A 20,067-nucleotide genomic window follows, 5' to 3' on the forward strand; every position below is an offset into this window, starting at 1 on the left:
TTCACCACTTGACTCCATTGGTATCCATACCATCTCCGTGCCGTCTCAGGCTCATCTGAACTTCAAAGGCCTAAAGTGCTCACTTTTCATGCATCGTCCGTCCTATCCCCGGCCCTCGTCCCGCGCGAACCGTCCTGTCAAAAAAGTACCTTATGTCAAAAGCACCAATGAGATGGGAAGTGGGGTCCGGTCTATCTTTAGTGCTGGGGCCTTCCAATAAGAAGCCCTGAATTTCCGTGTTTATGTAAACCTTTTGCGACATCTCCCCCAACCACTGACAGCAAGCTGAGGTCCCAGTGACCAGACCTCCCCGGGGTCTGTCGACCGTCTGGCTGGACTGGTCGCTTTGGTCCGCGCTCTGGAAAAATACAGTTATGGTGAGTGCACTGTGCAGTGCTTCTGGAGGAGGCAAGTGCTAGAGACTTCAAGGGCCCCAGCTGACCCTTGAAACTTCATTATTGAACTTCTTTACACTTGGCCAAGAGGCTAGGCAGCAGCGTCCAATTTCTCTGGCCTTAACATCATGCATTCTCATGCATCTGGAACTCACAATCATGCAGTGCAGGCATCAAGTTTGCGTCCCACAAACAATGTATTGCTTGTGAGTGGCAGCCAGGATAACTCTGCAGTGATTTGCAACTCGCAAGTTTATTGTAATATTTGTACAACGAGGCCTGGTAACTCGGCTGTGGCATCGTAGCCCTACCGTACATACCCTTGTACCAACGTCAGACTGCGTGAACAGTATAAGTGTGCTGTTGGATCTCATCCACGGTCCTGGTCCTGAGCCCTGACAGCTCGCTCAGTTTCAGGTCAGCTTGGCTCGGGGCAGATCCCTTGCTTTGGGATCCGGTGCTGTCACTCAATTTACGAGCTTTGACAGTCCTTTCGCGTCCATTGGAGACTTGCGCCTGTCAGCGGATATAGGGACTGTGGTGATGAATACTGTACAGGTCTACGCTGCTGATCATCGCATACAAGGAGGATTCGTTGCGAGCCTTCAATCCGCTTGCGATTGAGTCGGAATGGTTGCGCTATCGGCATTAGCTGAATTATGAGCGGTGTGATAAGATTGCTTTTTCCACCGAAGATCAAAGATGAAGTTCAAGCCTCGACTTTAAAGCGACATTGCCACGGAACTGTTAACCGGCAGTCCGTCTGGGATTCCACCCATGCACCACCAGTAGACTATTGGCGAAGTTAGCAGCTGCTGAAAGGAACCCTGGCGAGTTCGGAGTCAGCTTTTGGGCTATTGGCGCTGGTCGGCGAGCCCAACATCTCTTTGATGTCGAGACATCTTGACAAAGAGAACCTTGAACAAACTGTAAGTCTGTACTCTGTAACGAAGCTGGAGCTTGGCCAGTAGAGGAAATCAGAACAACCCGGATCATGACGGGGATAACTGCGTAACTGTTTTGATGGCGACCGGCACTTGCAGTAGACGACGCGTTTTTGAGTAACCTCGATGCCCGTTGCCTCCGATGAAGCAATTGCCAACCTGAAATTGGGCCAGCTGCACACAAAGATTGGTCGGTGGGCAACGCCGACAGACCTTGGCTGCTGCAAGGCTGCGCTCTCTCCGCAGTTGTTCCTGCAGTAGGCCGGACAAACTGATCGGTCTAGACGGTGTTGAACAGGTCCAACCTAAACTTGGAAAATATGTGACTTACTACGAGACAGACGTCTTGATTACTCTGAATCTTGTCTCTACTGTCTGTCACTTGTCGGAGCATTTTTTACCTCATTGGTAGGTATTTGTCGAGCTGGGATTCCGCGGCAATACTATATGCAAGGTGCGCACTTCGCAGCGTACCTGCCATATGACAAGCAAACTTGTCTGGAGTACAGCCCCTCCTCTGATGAAACCGCAGGCAATCGGTCTCGTCGGCTGCAGCAGAATCATATGAAAGCAAGCTTCAAATCAAGCGCGTATAGGACAATGCAACTAATCGATATCCCAACCAGGATTGCATGCGATATTCCTGCCTTTTGGACAATCGGTGGGACTGGGCCGGGGAGACGGTTTCGAATCCTCGCTCGTCGCCACAATAATATCCGTTGATATAGGTCTCATGTAGATTGATTACTCCGGTCGGTGTATACTCTTCTTTGTCCTCCGCGCAGGCCCGAAGGAAAGCCCACGGTCGCGGCGATACTGCAATGGTTGTGGCACTCTAGTGGCACTCTACAGGCCCAGGCGAGCAGTGCGACTGCGACCAATCCTCCCACAGCAGCGAGCACGGGAAATTAATTTTGATCGACCTTGCCGTTGTTCACTCTAAAGTTCACAGTCCACAATCCACCATCAGCGAGACCCTCTTAAGCCTGGGAGTGCTTGCTGATCATACTGAAAGCGAATCGACGGCTCGAGCGTAACACTCATCGTCATGAAGACGGCCGCTCATAGGCCCAAGCCCACCGAATTCTTCCTTTGCACAATTTGGGCTTGGGGTTGAATCAGAATCCGACCCCAAATGGACGGACGGGATGCGCACTGCGTGGGGCCGCCCAGGCGAGTCAATCCTTCCCTCAGCAGCAGCCAACTTTTCGGTCCACGGGTTGACGGTGCAGTCGGCGTTATCTGTCGCTGCGCTGCCGTTATCATTGGTCAGCAGGTTGGTGCTCGCTCCCCGCTCTCCCTCAGAAAGAAGAAAACCAGGCGGTCCACCTCAATTTCGAACCGACTGCTGATTGGCCGTATGTTAGTGCACATCGCCCATAAGCCATTTTACAAAATCAGGTCAGCACGCATCTCACGTTTGAGAGCCGTTGGCGAAATACCATTGATGGATGGGCGTTCGTCAGTAGACGCGGGCAAGTCCGTGGAGGGTGAGACCGGACAGGTTCACGCTGGCTGGGTTCCAGGCTGGGAGGGGAGGGAAACAACGTGACTGGCGGAGAGGATGGGCAATTAATCAACTGGCGAGCTATTTTAGGAAGGAGCGAAAATCATTGGCAGTCTTTAGGTCTCGGAACCGCTGCGAATACGCTGTGGCAAGTTGGCAACTGGCTCAGCCATCGAACAACACATAAACTATCCATCAAGAAACTGAGACACCAGTAGAGCAAATCAGAAAAGTGATTTGGCCGAGCTGATGGCTTTGTTATTGCTCAACTGTCTAGACTGTCTAACATTGCGTGGTTGTTGGTGAACGCGCACACCACTCACGGTCCAAATCTGTTCTGTGTCCATGGTCCACGGTCTCTAGATCGCTCTCCGCATTCGCTACAGTATCCGTATTCCGTACGGAGTACCGTAACAATGGATTTGACCTAAAGCCACCATTAATATTTGAATTTGGGAAGTGGGAATGGGGCCTGAAGCCCACTCGTGCTCGTCGCGGTCGCCCCCTCCCCCCACCGACTTACGCTTTTTGGGATTCCCCGGCCGTCTTCTGCGGTAGGCCACACCCTGCTCGCTCTAGCCCATTTTATTCGCGGTATTGGGCATGGAGCACAGCATCCGATGGCAACGGCCAGCTGGAGTTATGTTGTGCACAATTCAGAGGGCGAGAGGCAGGATCCTGCCAATCCAGGCTGCAATCCCGGGTCTCGTCGTTCCATTGGACTGGTATCCTGGGAACTGGGCGGGTGCATGAGGACGGGCATCAATCAAAATTTCGACATGGCCGCCGTCTCTAGAGAAAGAAGAGATCTGAACAGATAACATCGCAGGAAGGCATGTTAGGCGTTATGGTTTATGACACCATCTCGCCGAATCAGCAGATGGCTGGCGTGATGGTTTGGGAAAATAAAAATATATTATTTCTGTAATAATAATAATATAATTTATCAGGTTGAGCTAAAAGTACGGCTCCAGTCCGAGCAATTTGTAGCACAGGCAGATCACACTCTTTTATCCACAGCCCGTCCATCACCTCCACCATCCTTCCACTCGGCCTCTCTCTCATTTCCCTCCCCGCGACTTCATCTTCTCTTCCTATCCTTATTTCAGTTTGTCCTTTCCTTTCCCTTTTTAGACTTCTGACTTCCCTCGTCTTTCGTTTTTTTTCCTTTTCTACTCTCTGTATTTCCTGCTTCGCTTCCTCTTCTCTCATCAGTCTTCCGGTGCCTCACTACAAAGGTCCCTGTCCTTCCTTCATACGTCTGAGAGACAAGAGAGACTAAGCTCGAAACACCGTCACGACTCGCTTCCAGACTTCTCAAGTGTTGTCTGATCCTCCTGCCTCAATCATTCTTTACCTGAGCGCAAGAGCATCCGACTAATACATTCATTGCATCACCCTCAATCTATATCAACTTACGCTTACTATATCTAATAATACCTCGGTCGAGAGCAGCTTCTGCTCTTCTTACCTTTCGACCATCATCTAATGTGAGTGCTTCTGCAAGGGTCCATCCTAGGTCAATACTAATGCAGTATAGAATCAGTCTAGCACAATGGACGCATACACAATGGCTCCCAACGGCCAGGCACAATTCGCATACTACCCTGCCGACTCACAACCGAGGCCGCAATACTCCAGTCATCCCGAGATGCAATACTATGGCCAGGTCTCGCCCTTTACGCATGCTCAGCAGCAACCCCAACAGCCGCACTGCATGCCCGAGCACTATGCTCCGACGGTCATCAACATGCACCAGATGGCCACGGCCAACGCATTCCGCGGAGCTATGAACATGACCCCGATCGCCTCTCCTCAGCCGTCAAACCTCAAGGCGTCGCTTGCTGTGCAAGGATCGCCCGCTCTGATGCCCTTGGACACCAGGTTCGTCAGCAACGACTACTATGCATTCCCCTCCACGCCTCCTCTTTCCACCTCCGGTAGCTCCGTGAGCAGCCCGCCATCGACCAACGGTGCTCTTCACACTCCAATGCAAGAGAGCTTTTTTACGTTGGAAAAAGTGGAAGGTGTGAAGGAGGGATGTGAGGGTGACGTTCATGCGGAGATCCTAGCCAGCGTTGACTGGCAGCGCTCGGCCTCGCCTGCGATGACACCTGGTAAGTTGCATGTGGATTGTGCTCAGAAAGAGAATCAAGAGGTGGACAGGACTAATTTTTCTTTAGTGTTCATACACAATCCTTCAATCTCAAGTCAGGGCTCAGATCTCCTCTCGGCAAGCTCATGCCCGTCTCTTTCCCCATCGCCTTCTCCTGTTTCTTCCATGTTCGGACAATCACAATCTTCACTCCAGCTTGAACACGCCACATCTTTCTGCGATCCTCGGGAACTCACCGTAGAGTCGGCACACCACGCTCCTGCTGAGCTTCCTCCTCTGCCTTCTTTGTCGTGTGACGATGAGGAGCCAAAGGTGGTTCTCGGTAGCGAGGCCGTGACTCTGCCCGTGCACGAGAATCCCACTCCATCTTTCACATCTACCAACGAGGACCCGCTCAGCACACTGCCGACTTTTGACAGCTTCACGGATCTCGACTCCGATGATGAGTTTGTGAACCGCCTGGTGGATTTCCACCCTAGCGGCAGCACATTTTACCTCGGCGGTAAGCGACAGCGCCTTGGAACTTATTCATTAGATGAGGATGAGTTCCTCAGTGAGCACGGAATGGATGAGTCCGAGGATTTAGAAATGGCTCTTTCTGGCCTTCCTACCATTCAGCTTGATAGCGGTGAGAGTCAGGAGGACATGGCAGCTAAGAAGCGTGGAAACCGCAAGTCTGTCAGGAAGTCGGATAACGGCTCAGAGGCTTTCATAGGAGTGCAGGCTCAGATGCCCGTCGACAATGCAGTCGAGCCCGCCTCTCGCGATCATGCAGATTGCCAAGCTCGTCAGAACTCGGTGGTCAGCGCGTCTGGCTCAGAGACAACATCTGCTCCTGTCTCGGTCAATCGCCGCGGTCGCAAGCAGTCCTTGACTGACGACCCTTCCAAGACATTCGTCTGCAATCTTTGCTCCCGCCGCTTCCGCCGACAGGAACATCTCAAGCGCCACTACCGTTCTCTGCACACTCAGGACAAGCCATTCGAGTGTGGTGAATGTGGAAAGAAGTTCTCCCGGAGTGATAACCTTGCCCAGCACGCCAGGACTCACGCTGCTACCACATCGGTTGTTATGGGTGTCATTGACACCAACAACGGCCAGACATACGAGGACCGAGATTCATCGACGATAGGCGTCCTTTTCGACGCAGCGACCAAGTCAGCCACCAGTGCGTCGGACGACAGCACGGAGACCTCTGTCGACCGACGCTCGCTCAAGAAACGCAAGCGTGAGGAGAGCACCGCGTGATCCGGAATCACCGGAAGCTATCACGAACGCTATGCGACCAGGAGCTTTTTCCTATACATTTATACACTATCCTGCATTTTTGTCCAGCTTCGACTTCCACACTGGTCTCGTCGGGTTGACTTGGTATGGCGTTAATCATTTTTGGGTACGGTTTGCATCACACTTCTCCGGTCACAAGAGAAAGAAACAAGGAACAAGCGGTATTTTGGGATGCCCATTTCATTTCAGGGCTATAGAAGGGGCGCAACACTCGGTTGGACACAAAATCATAGAGCGCATCGCATGGCTGGGTTATTACTTCAGCCACTGGCTGTATCATCATTTTCTTTTTTCTCTCTTTGACCCCTAACAACCTTTCTTGTACTTGGTTTATCATTCCTGCTCTTCACATATCTTTTCGCTTCGTTTCGTCTCGTTGACATTGCTCTTCTCTGTCTATTTTGTTGTAATATGCTCTTTGTAACTTCACTGTGCTGGCCACATGTATATTTTAATTTTGATCTCCTTCTTCCCGTCATTACTCATACCCCTACATGCATACTGTCTTATATCACTTATATCTTTTGCCAGTTTGGTTGCATCTACCCGTGTGCATAATATGTGTTTGCTGTACGTTGACGGTCGTCTGGCGGCTTAGGTAGTCATAATCTAGATGTTGCTGAAGCAGATCTTCTCTGATACCTGTAGCCAAATAGAGTCTGATATTGTAAGATATTGCGGGAGAGGACTCTTCGAACTTCAGCGATCTATTTCGCACTTGGCCGTTCTCGGGCGTCGTCAACCAACACCAACGCTCAAAAACCGTCTACCTTTATGGAACCTACCATTCAATTTGTCACTTCTTAAAGGGCCTAAGTCATTCCACGGAAAGGATCGAGATTGAATATCCTCTTTGAATCCGCAGGGTGTCAACCCCCCCTCGATTGACTCTAATCTTATCGGACGGACCTGAGGGGTAACCTGAAAAAAATCCCGACTCATCGACGAAAGCCACCTCTTTTAACGTACAAACAACCGCAACACGAACAAGAATGCTACAATCATCAAAATCTGCAGGTCTCAACGTAATCGCCCTAATATCAGGCGGAAAGGATTCCCTTTACTCGATCCTGCATTGCATCCGCAACGGCCATAAAGTCGTCGCGTTGGCGAATCTCCATCCACCGCCAATTCCTGCCATTAGTAGCAATAGCGACAATGATTCCACACAGCCAGAAACAGCAGACGATATCGACAGCTTCATGTACCAGACAATTGGGTGGTCTGTGATTCCACTGTACGAAGAAGCATTGGAGATTCCACTGTATCGCGCCCCGATTATAGGAGGAGCGGTTGATGCGGGAAGGGTTTATCGCGACACGAACGATGCTGCTTCTCCTACTACAAAGCTTGAGAGTGCTGGCAAGGATGAAGATGAAGACGAAGACGAAACAGAGTCCCTCATTCCCCTACTCCGCAAAGTTATGGCCGCGCATCCTGAAGCGAACGCCGTCTGCGCGGGAGCTATCTTGTCTACGTACCAGCGCACGAGGATTGAAGATATCGCTAGCCGACTTGGTCTCGTCCCGCTCGCCTGGTTATGGCAATACCCGTTCCTCCCAGCTCCCGAGGCGCGGAGGCAGCTCGGGGGTGAAGAAGATGAGGCAGGCTTGCTGACGGATATGGCGGTGGTGGGGTGCTCAGCGCGGATTGTGAAAGTTGCGTCTGGCGCACTGGATGAAGGGTTTTTGTGGGGTGATGTTTCGGATGCCGGGGGTGGTTTACGGAGGAGGATTGTCAAGGGTGTTAAGAGGTTTGGGATGGGTGGGGGTGAGGATATTCGGGGCGCAGTTTTGGGTGAGGGAGGAGAGTATGAGACGCTCGCTGTTGATGGGCCCGGGTTTTTGTGGAGAGGGAGAATCGAGGTTGCGGAAGAGGGGAGGGAGGTTAGATCTGGGGAGGGGGGTGTTGGATATTTAAGGTTAAAAGGAGCGAAGGTTATAAGGAAGAGTGAGGATAAAAGTGATGGGATTACGCCGGGAGATGTGAGGAGGCCGGCATTGTTGGATGGGAGGTTTGCTGCGGCTTTGGATGCCTTGTATAATGAGGGCGAGGGAGAAGAGGGCAGAGCTGTGGTTATTGGGGGAGATGGCGGAGGGTCTTGGCCGTCTGATCAGCCCATACAGTCTGTCAATGGTGGTATATGGATGGTGTCTAATCTTATAGCACCCGAGGCTGGCCCTGGGGCTGCTGAACAGATGGCAGCGATTGTGAAGAAGATCCAGGCTGTCCTTGATACATCAGTTGCTAACACAGCACCCCGGACGACAGCCGACATCGCCTTCACTACAGTCCTTCTCCGCTCTATGGCCGATTTTCCGTCAATGAACGGCATATACGTCTCTTTATTCGAGAAACCAAACCCTCCAGCCCGAGCTACAGTGGCCTGCGGTGATAGGCTCCCCGACGGAGTAAACGTGATGGTCTCGATGGTGGTCGACCTGGGCCCAAGGGTTCAACGAGATGGTCTCCATGTCCAGTCGCGATCATACTGGGCTCCGGCCAATATTGGCCCTTATTCACAAGCCATTTCCGTGCCTTTGCAGGGAATGGAACGGGTCGTATACATCGCCGGGCAAATCCCTCTGGAGCCGGCCTCTATGGATCTGGTCGAGGTTGAAAGCCCTTCAACGGTTGGAGGACGTGTATGGGCAGAAACGTTTTGTTTACGAGCTGTCCTATCGCTCCAACACATGTGGCGGATAGGAGCAACCATGGAGGTTGGCTGGTGGCTGGGTACGGTTGCTTACTTCACTGGGGAACATCACATCAAGACTAGGGCTCGGCTTGCATGGGAACTCTGGCAGAAAATGCACGAAGCAAATGCTGCAGAGTCGGAGGAAGAGGACGACGAAGGGTCAACACTAGACGTTTGGGATATTAAATACGGACGACGAGTGCCCGAGTACTCAAAAACAGCCCTGCGCCCCAGTCTTCCCAATTTCGAACTGGTAGAGGCAAGCGATCTCAAGAACCAAGTGCCGGCATTTTTCGCTGTCCAGGTGCACGAACTCCCCCGAAACAGCGATATTGAGTGGCAGGGATTGGGCTACTGCTGCGAGGGGTTGAAACTGACCAGGACAGAAACAGAGTTCGGGCGCACGACCGATGCCACCACGAGCGAGGGCTTGAAATACTCGTGCATCGAGATCGATTGCGCTAGCGCAGAAGACCTCAAAACCCGGATACAGCGTGTTATGGAAGTATACACGCCATCGCAACCGAATACTGTCCACTGCGTTATCTACAGCAGCCAGCCTTTAACCCAAGACTGCTGCCAAGGGCAAATTGTCTCGTGCAAGTCGGTTTGGGGCGCTGGTGGGAAAGAAGTGGCGGCAGGGGTGATTATACAAAGACAGGCATGAGAACTCTTGACTTAAGACCGCGTAAGTCCGAAGGTATGGGTGAAACGATGTCTACCATATGGTGATGGCGAAATATTCGGGAAATCCTTCGAACGGGGGTTGCTGCAAGGCGATTATCCAACGCCTCTACGAAGGGAATTTGATTGGCCGATAAGCGTGGACTAAATTTCCCAGTCACCACTCAGACCAGTCCCAAGCAGGCGACTGTTGGTATTCCTTTCGCTGTTCTAGACACAGTCCCGAGCCGTCGTACGTGTCGCCGCGCTGATTGGGCTGGTACAGTCGCTAAGAGCTTTGTCCCCGGGCTGGGTGAAGCTAAAACCCAGGTCGGGAAACTGTTGAGGCGAGAGAGGCGTAGCAGGAAAATAGGCGAGATTCAAGAAACACAATATCGAAAATTAATGGCTCTATAGTTATAACTAAATGGATGATGGATGATGGACTGTGGTAACTTGTGTACAGCTCGTGGAGCCAAGCATGTGACAGCCAGAAACAGGGCCCGCCTTCCGCCTCGATAACAGCTGGAGCCTGTACGGTGGGTGGTAGACTCAACCAAGTTACCAACGCCATTCCATGATTCCCATATTATCCCACGTCTAACCATCGCTCGCTCATGCTTTACATCCTGTCAGGTAAGTAGATTCATCCATCTTTGCCACTACTATCTGATCGAGCCCCGCTGTCGTGGTTAATTTCTGACTTTTCTGGGCTTAGTGTAGTGGCCTCTTAACTTTCAACCCTCACACGACTCGACTTCCAACAACGCCTGATCATGACTCTCTCCGCGTTATAAACACAACAGAGCTTCTCGATATCCATGGGGCCATGGCCTCTTCGACAAGCCAGGAGGATGAGGGGCCGTCTCCGAATCATACCATGATAACTCCCAACTTGGATGTCGCTGACGATCTCCGATCATTATCGCGATCACCACACCCGCATCGGCGCAACGGCTCCGTACATTATTATACGCAAACACGAACGTCCAGCGATAGCGGCACTGAGGCTGATGATGAGAGTACCAGTTTACTGAAGGGACTATCTCCGCCGCCACTCCGATCACGAAAGGGAACTCGACCGGTGGGTGATAATGATTTTTGGCTTCCTGGATTGCAGCGATGGCGGTCAACCTCGCGAAGCTCGCGACGAAGCTCGGTTGGAGATAATGAGGCAGATATATTAGAGCTGAAGAGTAAGATCAGGGCGAAGAGACGTGTTGAGATTATTCGGAGGGCGTTTGAGGCTGCTTTGCTGCTTTTTGTTGGTGGTGTGGTTTTGGCGCAGGAGAATGCGAGGTTGCTTGCGTGGGTTTGGAAAAAGGGTATGTCGGTCACTTATCGAGTTTTATTGCTTTCATTACTGACTGTGCCTGATATTAGAACTCGTTACCTATTCCCTTACAGTTATCGGAGTCTACGCTATATACCCGCTCAACAGGCACGGACGATTACGGCTCTCTAGATTTTTGTCATTCGACATTCCGCCCAGCTTCGACCCAGCTCCGCTTCTATACCCGATTCTCATTCCTGTTTATATTTCCCTGTCCTTGTCAAATCATGATCCATCATTGGTGCTACACAACATCCTCCTCGCTCTCGCCTCAATTCCACCGCCGGCAATTCCCATGCATGATTCGGTGCACGGGCAGAGTGTAATGCACTGGCTCCTCACTCTACTCCCTGTTCTCGTCTCGGAGCAATTGTCTTGGGGTAACATTCGTCCGACGCCTCTTTCTCTCCGCGGTCTCAGTTCTGAAGCATTGACCTTTGTTTTTCCTTTGCATCAAGCATTGATACCCACTTTAGATTTCCTTTTGTCTACCAGCATTCTTCCAGCGGAACTACAGCTTCTGACGACTGCACTTATTAATCTGTTTCTCTTTGCCACTTCACCACAGGCGGAAATTCTCAAAGCGCTGCTATGGCTGGGCAGCCTATGTATTTTTATCTCTTGCCGCCAGGTCCTCCACTGGGAGGTTTCTCTTGCTCGAATACCGAGTTGGAAGTTTCGCCGGTCCCCTAGCGGCTCTAGCTCGCCGAAGAATATTTTGAATCTGCTCGACCATAGGATCTGCCAGAAACTGAGCCGAGCTGGTTCTTCTGAGGAGCCTACTTCAGACAGCGATTCACCAGATAGCTATCTGACATCTACCTCGCGACGGGCACAACATGAGACCCGAGAAAAGACCCCAGAGTCTCCTACAGACAACGTTGCAGTGGAGGACTTTCCACAAAGACAGACTTCTACCAATTTCGAAGATGCCATGCGCTTAGAGAAGACCAGGACAACTCCGCGAGGCCGACGCAAGCGATCAATGGCGCCTGATCTGGCGCCCTTCCTTACGATGACTGTCCCCCAAGTCCAAGTCCGCAAGTGGCTTTATGCTTTCTACGTCTACTTGGCCGTCTTAGCTGTCATTCTCGGCCCGGTGCGAAAGTATGTTGGTGAGCGAGCATTACAGGGGGAGGAGCCTTTTGGCTGGGCACTGGGATACTTGCTCGGGAATGTATCTTGGTTCAGGTTTTGGGTCATAACCTCGAGTCTGGAGCGATGGATCCCGATACCTCCTCGGGTTGATGCTAGTTTATCGAATGCATTCTGCCATCTCGGCCGGATAGAGCATATCCGTCAAAGCGCCCTTGGGGAGGCTAGTACGCGTCTCATAATCATTGCGTACTGCCTAGCTGTACTTGTGACCGGTATTGCAACAGTCATCCGGTTGGGCACCTTTGTAGAAGTCGACACAAGGCGCAAAGTCTTTCACGGTACGATGGTGCTAATGTTCCTCCCGACAATTTACATCGACCCAGCATTCTGCGCCCTCGCTATGGCCCTGGTCTTAGCGATCTTCCTGCTACTGGACCTTTTCCGCGCTTCCCAGCTCCCGCCGATCTCTCGGCCATTGACCTATTTCCTTGAACCCTACGTTGATGGCCGCGATTACCGTGGCCCTGTCATCGTCTCGCACATATTCCTTCTCATAGGGAGCGCCATTCCACTCTGGCTCACCCTTGCCGATATCTCCCGAACAGGTGACTACCCCTGGAAATCTTGGAACGTCCAGACTCGCGACGCAAGCATGCTCAGCGGCATCATTTGCGTTGGTCTCGGAGACGCAGCCGCTTCCCTCGTGGGCCGGCGCTTCGGCCGCCGCAAGTGGTTTTGGGGCGGCGGCAAGTCCGTTGAGGGCAGCGTCGCCTTTGCGATTGCAGTGACGTTCGGATTGCTGTTCGCTCAGGGCTGGCTTGTGCTAGGACAGTGGCCTACTAGCGGATTCGATGGACCAAAGCCGTTCTCCTGGTCTGGGGCGTTGGTAAAGGCTATCCTTGTGGCTGGTGGAGCTAGTGCAACCGAGGCGGTCTTGACGGGGTGTAATGATAATGTGGTTGTGCCGGTTGTGCTGTGGTTGCTGGTTAGGGGGTTGGGACTCTAGATTACCCAGGTTGTTTTACTATCTATGTCTGAGATGGCTGACTACGAAGATTTATGCTGTATAATGTGCCCTAAAGAGACATTTGTCTTCAATCGTCTCTAGTGTTAGCTGAATAGTACCCAATTAAGCGATGAGGAAGTTCAAACACGCCAGCTAATCTCGCCCTCGAATTTTGAAGGGAGCTCGGAAGATCCTGGAAACTGAGGAAAAACTCAGGAATCCATACCGTTATTCTTAGGTGCCTGATACATAGTTTATGCCCTTCTATGGAATTCGATCACCTGATGACATCACATATCGGCAGATCACCCATACCTGTCTCTCCCCGCATCTATCTCCTCATTCCAGCACAACAAATACAGTACTCGACCTTATCATCATTTACTAACCGTCACCACCGTTTAATAACCGCGACTAACCCTGCCCAACTCAGCAAAGCAACCATCTCATCTCATCCCATCCATCCAATTCCAACAAAATAACCGAACCAATATGTCAGACCCCATCCCCTCCGCCACGACGGCCACCACCTCCGAACTCCCTTCAGCCTCAGCGGCCGCTGAAGACCGCAAAGCCGCCGCCGCCCTCTCCTCTTTAAATACCACAGAAATCACCTCTGAAACCGCAGCGTCAGAAACCAAGCAGCCGTCCTCAGCAGATCAGGAGGCGCTGGGCAAGGCGATGAGTCGGTTGGAGATTGCGGCGGAGGGTACAAAGAGCCATGCTGGTTCAAAAGGGAAGGGCGAGGGTGGAAGTAAGACAAGTGAAGCTAAGAAGAAGGCTGCTGCTGTTGCGGCTGTGAAGGTCTCGGGGGAGGATGTGTCTTTGTTGGTATGTTCTCCTGTCGGCTTTTATTGCTGAAAAGGTTGGAATTGGAAGGAGACTGATTGGTTTACTTCTCCAGATGAATGAGCTAGACCTTAGTAAAATCAAAGCGACGGAGCTCCTGAAAGCGAATGAGGGAAATTCAAGGAAGGCAATCCTGGCGTTTATTAGGCCGGCAACTGCTGTGGCCTAAGCTTATGTTGCATTTGCTTGGGCTTCTTGGGTTGCTGGGAGTAGGTCGTTTGGTATACAGTACTGCTATAGTTTCACTGGAGTTGTCTCATTGGGTTGAGAGAATCAACGGGCTTGACTCTGGGTCTGGCGTTTGGTTCATTCTTATACTACGGAGCTGGTAATTGAAGAGCTATGAGTGAGTTAGTTCTTCGTCCTAACTGATATTTGATTGAGCAAAGCTCTTTCTTGTCATAAATCATGATCATTTCTCGTATATACAAGGCGTTACTATGTTCACCCAATCCTAATTTCACATATTCATACTTAACATGGTCCTATTGTACCATAGGTGGTAACCGCCTGTCACCCAGCTCTTCAGTCTGTAGCACACCACATCTCGCCTCACCTCCTTTCCTGCCCTCGCTCACCTTCCTCCCTCTCAATAATTAGATCCTTCATCCTGTCGATCCCCTTACCTTCATAGATTGACCCAAGTAAGACCCAACCGAGCAGCGCTTCAACCGCCAACGCCCACCAAACCCCACCGACAAGGTCATACTTCAGACCTAAGCCCAGTCCCCATCCCCCAAGTAGCGGACCCAGCGTCCTTGCCGCACTAGAGATACTCGTTGCGACGCCATTGACAGTTCCTAGGATAGACGCGTCTGTCACGCTGTTATTGACAAGGATAACAGCCGCGGGAAGTGCAAAAGTCCTCGACACTACCTGGAGAGCCACGACAAGTGTGAATGCCGGCCAAACAAGGTAGGGGTAGCTTGGGACCAAGACAAGAAAGGGCATGAGCGCATATGAAAGTGGTGAGAATGGGAGGAATGCGCGGAAGGAGGTCAGTGTACCGAGCCTCGACTGGACGCGTGGGTAAATGAAGATCTGGAGCGGGAGACCGATGATGCCAATGATTGCTGTTGCAAGACCAACCCGTGAGGAAGGAAGGCCGAGGCCACCACCGAAGCGGAAGAAGTCCTTGTGGCTGGAATTTGGGGCGCGCGGGCTTGGTAGGAAGGTGAAGGTCATTGAGTTGAAGGCGCTCGTGTGGAAGGCGAGGAGGAACTGGACGAGGAGAGTCAACAGGACGTTGCGCGTGAAGAGCTGACGGAAGATGGGGCGTTTGTGACGCCGTTGGACTCTCAAGCGGACGGGGCTTGGCGGAAGGGATCTGCTTGCGATACTTTCGTCCACGAGGAGCGAGGTGTCGTCGGGGTAGTCTAAGAGGGAACGGTATTGGTGGTAGCGCCGGCGGCGGAACACCCTCACCAGTCGACGGCCGACTTTGCGACCCCAGTCGCTTCTGTACCGGGCGACTTCGTGCGTCTCATCAAGACCAAAGAACACAGATACCCACGAGATGAAAATGAAGATAGCGCTGACCAAGTTTGGGAGCAGGAACGGCCAGTGTTCCATCCACCACACACCCTTCTCACCACCAAAAAAGGAACCTGGTCCAAACAGCTGCGGATAGTTCTTGCGCGGATCCGCCAACAAACCACCAAGTATTGGGCCGATAATAACACCGATATTAAAGCACATCGGCAAGAGAATGAACGCTCGTGACTGATACCTAATCCGACCCCATTAGCAACGTCCCCACGAACAAGAACGACTAAAATACGCACTTCTTCTCTTCAATACTCTCCGAGATCATCGTCCTCATAACACCCGCATTACTATTCAAGGCACCTCCCAGCGTGCGGAACACCGCCGCAGCCGCAAACGACCGCGAGAACCCAAACCCCAAACAAGAGATGCAAGTGCCCAACAACCCAATGAGCAGCACGCGCTTCCTTCCTATCCACTCGCTATCAGCAAGGCGACCCCATACGACCGCCGTGAGAAACTGCGCCGCCGTGAAACTGCCCTGCAGAATACCCGCCTGCTTGGAAATGGTCGAGTCCGGGAGCGACGGGTCGAAGGAACGGAGCTGATAAAACAGGTAAGCTTGCAGGGATGTCTGAGTGAGAGGTTCAGAAAGGCGCGCAAGGGTCAGAATAGCAAGCTGCCCTTTCTTAGGGAGTGAGGACCAAGTCACGGGCTTTTCACTCGGCGCGGTATGCACGAGGTCATCCTCGTCGCTGGTGTTGCCTGTGTCGCTGTCGCATACCCGTTGTTCGTCTTCAACCGGCGCGGGGTCTAAAAGGCGAAGATGAGGTGTAGTGCTGTTACTGTCGTTGATTGCAGTGCAGACACTACTGTCCCCATTTGCACTGTCATTCTCATTGTTGGTTTCGTCATGGTAGGCGATCTGAGAGGTGTTGCTGACGGACGTTGCTGCGGTGGTGAAAGAATCTACATGGTCTCGATAAGGAGCTGGATCATGTTGTTGATTAACGCCCATCAAATTATAGAGTTTCAAAGAGGACGAAGAAGTTTAAGTGGGATCAAGATAGCTGAAGGTCAAAAGACAATGCGCGGAGAAGTTGGAGAAATAAGGACTTGAAAGAGCAAGGCCGGATATCGGCTCGGTCTCTGCGCTAAGCCGGGTTGGGATCTGCAGTAGGCTGGCGAGCGCTGTCACTGCCTCACAGTGGGCCTCAAAGATGGGATTGGAATATGAACTACACTTCCGAGACTGTGGGGATACTCCGGAATCGCAGAGAAAGGAACAGATCAATTGGATAAACATGATGCTCAATGGTGCTACTTTGGGACAGACTGACGCCATCGCACGCTTCCCAACATGCGAAAAATACCAAACCGAATGCAGAATTGCAACCTGAACACCCCAATGAAACTGATAATCCAAGCAATAGACAAACAGCAACTGCTTTCTTGTAAAGCTAACAGCAACAGCCAGGGAAACCAAAACAATACTTGTTTAATTATGCCGACTTCCTCCAGTCATCTCCACAGTGCTCTCAATTCCTTCCCACGGAAGCTCAGAATCATCGTCATCCACATCATAGTCTGTGCCACTTTTCCGAGAAGACCTCTCAGTGGTGCCTGTCACTTCGCCTTGCTTAGGATTGGCATCAATGCCAATCGATTGAAGTGTCACCTCCATCTCCTGCTCGGTCATCTCTTGTCCGCGCTGTTTCTGGCCTTCGAGTACGTCGTAGAGAGCGTATATTTGGTCCGCCTTCATGTCCATGTCCTTCAGCAACTTACCAATCTTCTCACCGAGCGCTTTTCTCTGGCGTTTGCTGATAGATGCATCGAGTTTATTATATACCCCTTGGTAAGAGACAAGTTGGATTCTGAGATGCGAGAGCTCGTCTTCCAATGCCTTCAGAACGGTAGCGAGGGCAACAGCAGGCGTCTGTGCAGGCCGTAGGGTAGGCTCCTCGTTATAGCTAATCGGCTCTGGCATGCGCTCCGAGACAGGGACGGGTTTGGGAATCGTAACAGCGTCGCTGGTGTGTTCACAACCTTCGCCAGGTATGGACTGTTTGCATACTGTGCAGTTCCCTCCGTTATGCTGGGTGGCCCGATTAAGCGCTTGCTGAGTGGCCTCAGGAAGTTTAGTTAGATTCTCGGCCAAATCGACCTGTCGCAGCGTAATATCCGGGAGGATGAAGGCAGAGGTCATTTCCTCCGCGATCCGAGGGCGCCTTCGCTGAGCCAGTGGTGTCACAGAATGATCCGAATGTCGCCTTCGGCGCTCAGCAGGAATAGTGAGTTGACTCTCCCCTTCCGTGGCTTCTGGTTTCGAATGAGCAGTCAAGTCTCCGAGCGCAGAAGCAGGTCGAGGTACAGAGGCCTTGGTCTCTTTAAGAGACGACTTTCGTGGAGCAGGCTTCAGCGCACTCTGACGGGTGAGGTTGTCGGTCTCGCCGGCACCGTGTTCTGAAACTGGGTTGGATTGGCGCCGCTTGCGGGCCAGTCGCTCTTCTTCTAGCGTCTTTCTCAGCTGAGCAATCTCACGTTCGTCAATGAAACTTAACAAAGTCAGGTCTTGCTCTGCGGCGAACGATTTGCGGGTTTGTCCGGTTGACTCTTTGGTGCGTCCGGTTGTCTCTTTGGTGTGCCCGGTTAACTCTGCGGTAAATTCAACCGGCCCTGTAAGCTCGACTTCTTCGACCACAACTCTCTTAACACGTCTTCCCGTATTTGGCTGCTTTTTGATTTGTGCGCTGGTTGACCGAGGTCGATTTACTTTCTGCTTCTTGGACATGGAAGATTCCCTCACTCGTGGCAGTTCGATCGAGAAGAGTTCTTCGTCGGCACGTTCCCTCTCAAGACGAGAGATCTCTCTGTCAACCTGGCTCGACACTCTAGTCCTGGTATCTTCTTTGCGACTCTTTGATTTCGACCGTGTGCTTTTAGCGGTAGCGTCTTTGGTGCTTCGTCGGGTATCCACTTGGCTATCATCTGCTTCTGCGCTGGCATCGCTGGCAGTGTTTTGTTCAGATTGCGCAGTGTCGTCCCGTGTCTTTGAGCCGGTCAAGAGCTGCGCAAATCGAGCCTTAAGCTCAGCGATCTCCTCCCGTAGGACTCCATTTTCATTCTTGAGGTCCTGAGACTCGAGGTATGCCACACCCAGCTGAGAGACGGCCATATCACGCTCCTTACTAAGCTTTTTCAAAGCCGCTTCTTGAATATCGCTCTTGCGCTCAAGAAGATCCACTTTATTTTGAAGTGCTAGGTTTGTTGATTCCAACTCTAGAAAGTTGTTAGCACCGAAAACTCAAATTGCACGGGGTTAGCCTACTTTGATTCTCATTGATCAAACGGTCCTTCTTATAGTCGTTCTGTTCAAGCTCGTAGCGTTTACCATGGCTTTCTCGTTCCCTTTGGCGGGCCTTTCCTCCCTTCAAGAAAGTGTTTTCCTGCCGGATATCTTCCAGCTTCTTCTCAGCATCGGCCTTGGCCCTTTCGAGCTCTGAAACTTTGTCCTGTAGGAGTCTCAATGACACAAAAAGCGCCTTCTCATCCTCAGGAATTGGTATAGTGTCAAGTGGCATATGTTCACGACTGAAAGAAGCATCTGTAGTATCGGCAGGAGGTGAGACAAACCGTGTGGTCCTGGTCCTTGGTTGTCTCGTGTATACCGGCATTCCGTCTTCGTAGACACCAGAAACAAGATCCGAAAGGTTCGGTAAATCAGGAAGAAGAAATGATTGTTGGGTACCAGTATCGCCTCCAGCATTAGCAGATGCACGCGCCTTCGCGCGACGGGCTTCCTTCGCATATGCTTCTTGCGACGCGCGTTCAACAGCATCGGCGATCTGGTGCGAAATATTCGAGTTTCCGAACCGTGTCGGACGCGTCGTGGTCGTCGTAGCAGCGGGCGGACGTTCGTCTTCCAGGAAAGAACCATCATAAGAATCGCGGACCTTGGCGTGGATTTCAGACAGAGTACGTCGTTCTTTTCGAGACTTTGAGGGCGGGTTAGGATCGATGTTTTCCTTGTGAGCGAGCGTGGCCTGCCTCAGCTGGGCGTCTTTCCGGAGACTTTCGCTGACTGCTCGCCTGTTTGCACTGCGCATCGCCGATTTCTGAGGGGTAGGCACGTCAAGGCGGACAGCGGGAGAGGACGAACGGACGCTGTTTTCCATGCTCAAGTACGAATTTCGCGAGTCGTCGAGTCGTCGCGGTGGATTAGACGGAGCTCGCCCTACCTCAAGGGAGATATCGTCGTCAATCTCGTGGTCTTCTTCTTCTTCGGACGTTCCTATCGGCGAGATGTTGGGGAGGTATTGTTCAAATGTGGAAGTGTTGAAAACGTAATCTGGCTCTTCTTCTTCGTCAACCTGGGACAGCTTGCTAGACGCGCCTTTCATCTTTGGAAGTCGTGGGCTCTCATCAATCTCTCTGGTTGATGCAATGGCTTCATGTTCTGGATCAAAGTCGGACCCGAAAGACGCGAAGCTGTTCGCCGTATTATCGCGCGACATGACTGACGCGACGTATTCGAGGAAGGATACTCGAGAGGACGAAGCTGAGGGTTGAAATTCCTCCGCTCCTAATCTCGCGGGGTTAAGATGTATCTGCCTCTATGATATGAGATGTGTGAAACAAAACAGCGCGTCGAGTGGGTTCCGCTTGAGGTAATGGTAAATGGGG

At 51.8% G+C, this 20,067-nt stretch overlaps 7 protein-coding genes across 7 annotated transcripts; 4 read left to right on the forward strand and 3 right to left on the reverse strand.

Annotated features, from left to right (window-relative positions):
* Nucleotides 1-3,811: 3,811 nt before the first annotated feature.
* Nucleotides 3,812-6,876, forward strand: sebA (putative C2H2 transcription factor (Seb1)). The gene is made up of 2 exons (XM_073735960.1): nucleotides 3,812-4,336; nucleotides 4,393-6,876. Exon 2 carries the CDS (start codon nucleotides 4,402-4,404, stop codon nucleotides 6,208-6,210), a length of 1,809 nt encoding a protein of 602 aa, XP_073598469.1. The 5' UTR covers nucleotides 3,812-4,336; nucleotides 4,393-4,401; the 3' UTR covers nucleotides 6,211-6,876.
* Nucleotides 6,877-6,986: 110 nt separating this feature from the next.
* On the forward strand, nucleotides 6,987-10,068 carry BDW70DRAFT_8580 (diphthine--ammonia ligase family protein). Its single transcript, XM_073745044.1, has one exon. It carries the CDS (start codon nucleotides 7,242-7,244, stop codon nucleotides 9,612-9,614), a length of 2,373 nt encoding a protein of 790 aa, XP_073598470.1. The 5' UTR covers nucleotides 6,987-7,241; the 3' UTR covers nucleotides 9,615-10,068.
* BDW70DRAFT_8570 (uncharacterized protein) lies at nucleotides 9,772-10,255 on the reverse strand. Its single transcript, XM_073745041.1, has one exon. It carries the CDS (start codon nucleotides 10,182-10,184, stop codon nucleotides 9,930-9,932), a length of 255 nt encoding a protein of 84 aa, XP_073598471.1. The 5' UTR covers nucleotides 10,185-10,255; the 3' UTR covers nucleotides 9,772-9,929.
* On the forward strand, nucleotides 10,070-13,199 carry BDW70DRAFT_8581 (putative phosphatidate cytidylyltransferase). Its single transcript, XM_073745045.1, has 3 exons — nucleotides 10,070-10,246; nucleotides 10,329-10,935; nucleotides 10,994-13,199. The coding sequence occupies exons 2-3, from the start codon at nucleotides 10,440-10,442 to the stop codon at nucleotides 13,045-13,047; spliced, it is 2,550 nt and encodes an 849-aa protein (XP_073598472.1). The 5' UTR covers nucleotides 10,070-10,246; nucleotides 10,329-10,439; the 3' UTR covers nucleotides 13,048-13,199.
* Nucleotides 13,200-13,403: 204 nt separating this feature from the next.
* Nucleotides 13,404-14,328, forward strand: BDW70DRAFT_131304 (huntingtin-interacting protein K). The gene is made up of 2 exons (XM_073735961.1): nucleotides 13,404-13,878; nucleotides 13,952-14,328. Exons 1-2 carry the CDS (start codon nucleotides 13,540-13,542, stop codon nucleotides 14,063-14,065), a joined length of 453 nt encoding a protein of 150 aa, XP_073598473.1. The 5' UTR covers nucleotides 13,404-13,539; the 3' UTR covers nucleotides 14,066-14,328.
* A 119-nt stretch (nucleotides 14,329-14,447) lies between these two features.
* Nucleotides 14,448-16,522, reverse strand: BDW70DRAFT_131305 (putative MFS multidrug transporter; the record flags this gene model as incomplete). Its single annotated transcript, XM_073735962.1, has 2 exons — nucleotides 15,681-16,522; nucleotides 14,448-15,625 (listed from the first exon to the last, which is right to left on the reverse strand). The coding sequence occupies exons 1-2, from the start codon at nucleotides 16,397-16,399 to the stop codon at nucleotides 14,449-14,451; spliced, it is 1,896 nt and encodes a 631-aa protein (XP_073598474.1). The 5' UTR covers nucleotides 16,400-16,522.
* Nucleotides 16,523-16,879: 357 nt separating this feature from the next.
* BDW70DRAFT_157675 (uncharacterized protein) lies at nucleotides 16,880-19,898 on the reverse strand (the record flags this gene model as incomplete). Its single annotated transcript, XM_073740395.1, has 2 exons — nucleotides 16,880-18,663; nucleotides 18,713-19,898. The coding sequence occupies 2 exons, from the start codon at nucleotides 19,896-19,898 to the stop codon at nucleotides 16,880-16,882; spliced, it is 2,970 nt and encodes a 989-aa protein (XP_073598475.1).
* Between the last annotated feature and the right edge of the window lie 169 nt (nucleotides 19,899-20,067).

Source organism: Aspergillus foveolatus (assembly GCF_047715535.1).
Source record: "Aspergillus foveolatus strain CBS 279.81 unplaced genomic scaffold BDW70scaffold_10, whole genome shotgun sequence".
Taxonomy (NCBI): Eukaryota; Fungi; Ascomycota; class Eurotiomycetes; order Eurotiales; family Aspergillaceae; genus Aspergillus; species Aspergillus foveolatus.

Excerpts from the sequence above, each read along its gene's own strand:
- sebA (XM_073735960.1), top strand. The coding sequence starts at position 4,402 with ATGGACGCATACACAATGGCTCCCAACGGCCAGGCACAATTCGCATAC.
- BDW70DRAFT_8580 (XM_073745044.1), top strand. The coding sequence starts at position 7,242 with ATGCTACAATCATCAAAATCTGCAGGTCTCAACGTAATCGCCCTAATA.
- BDW70DRAFT_8570 (XM_073745041.1), bottom strand. The coding sequence starts at position 10,184 with ATGGCGTTGGTAACTTGGTTGAGTCTACCACCCACCGTACAGGCTCCA.
- BDW70DRAFT_8581 (XM_073745045.1), top strand. The coding sequence starts at position 10,440 with ATGGCCTCTTCGACAAGCCAGGAGGATGAGGGGCCGTCTCCGAATCAT. Across the intron at positions 10,936-10,993 it reads TGCGTGGGTTTGGAAAAAGG|AACTCGTTACCTATTCCCTT; the intron begins GTATGTCGGTCA and ends GCCTGATATTAG.
- BDW70DRAFT_131304 (XM_073735961.1), top strand. The coding sequence starts at position 13,540 with ATGTCAGACCCCATCCCCTCCGCCACGACGGCCACCACCTCCGAACTC. Across the intron at positions 13,879-13,951 it reads GGGAGGATGTGTCTTTGTTG|ATGAATGAGCTAGACCTTAG; the intron begins GTATGTTCTCCT and ends TTACTTCTCCAG.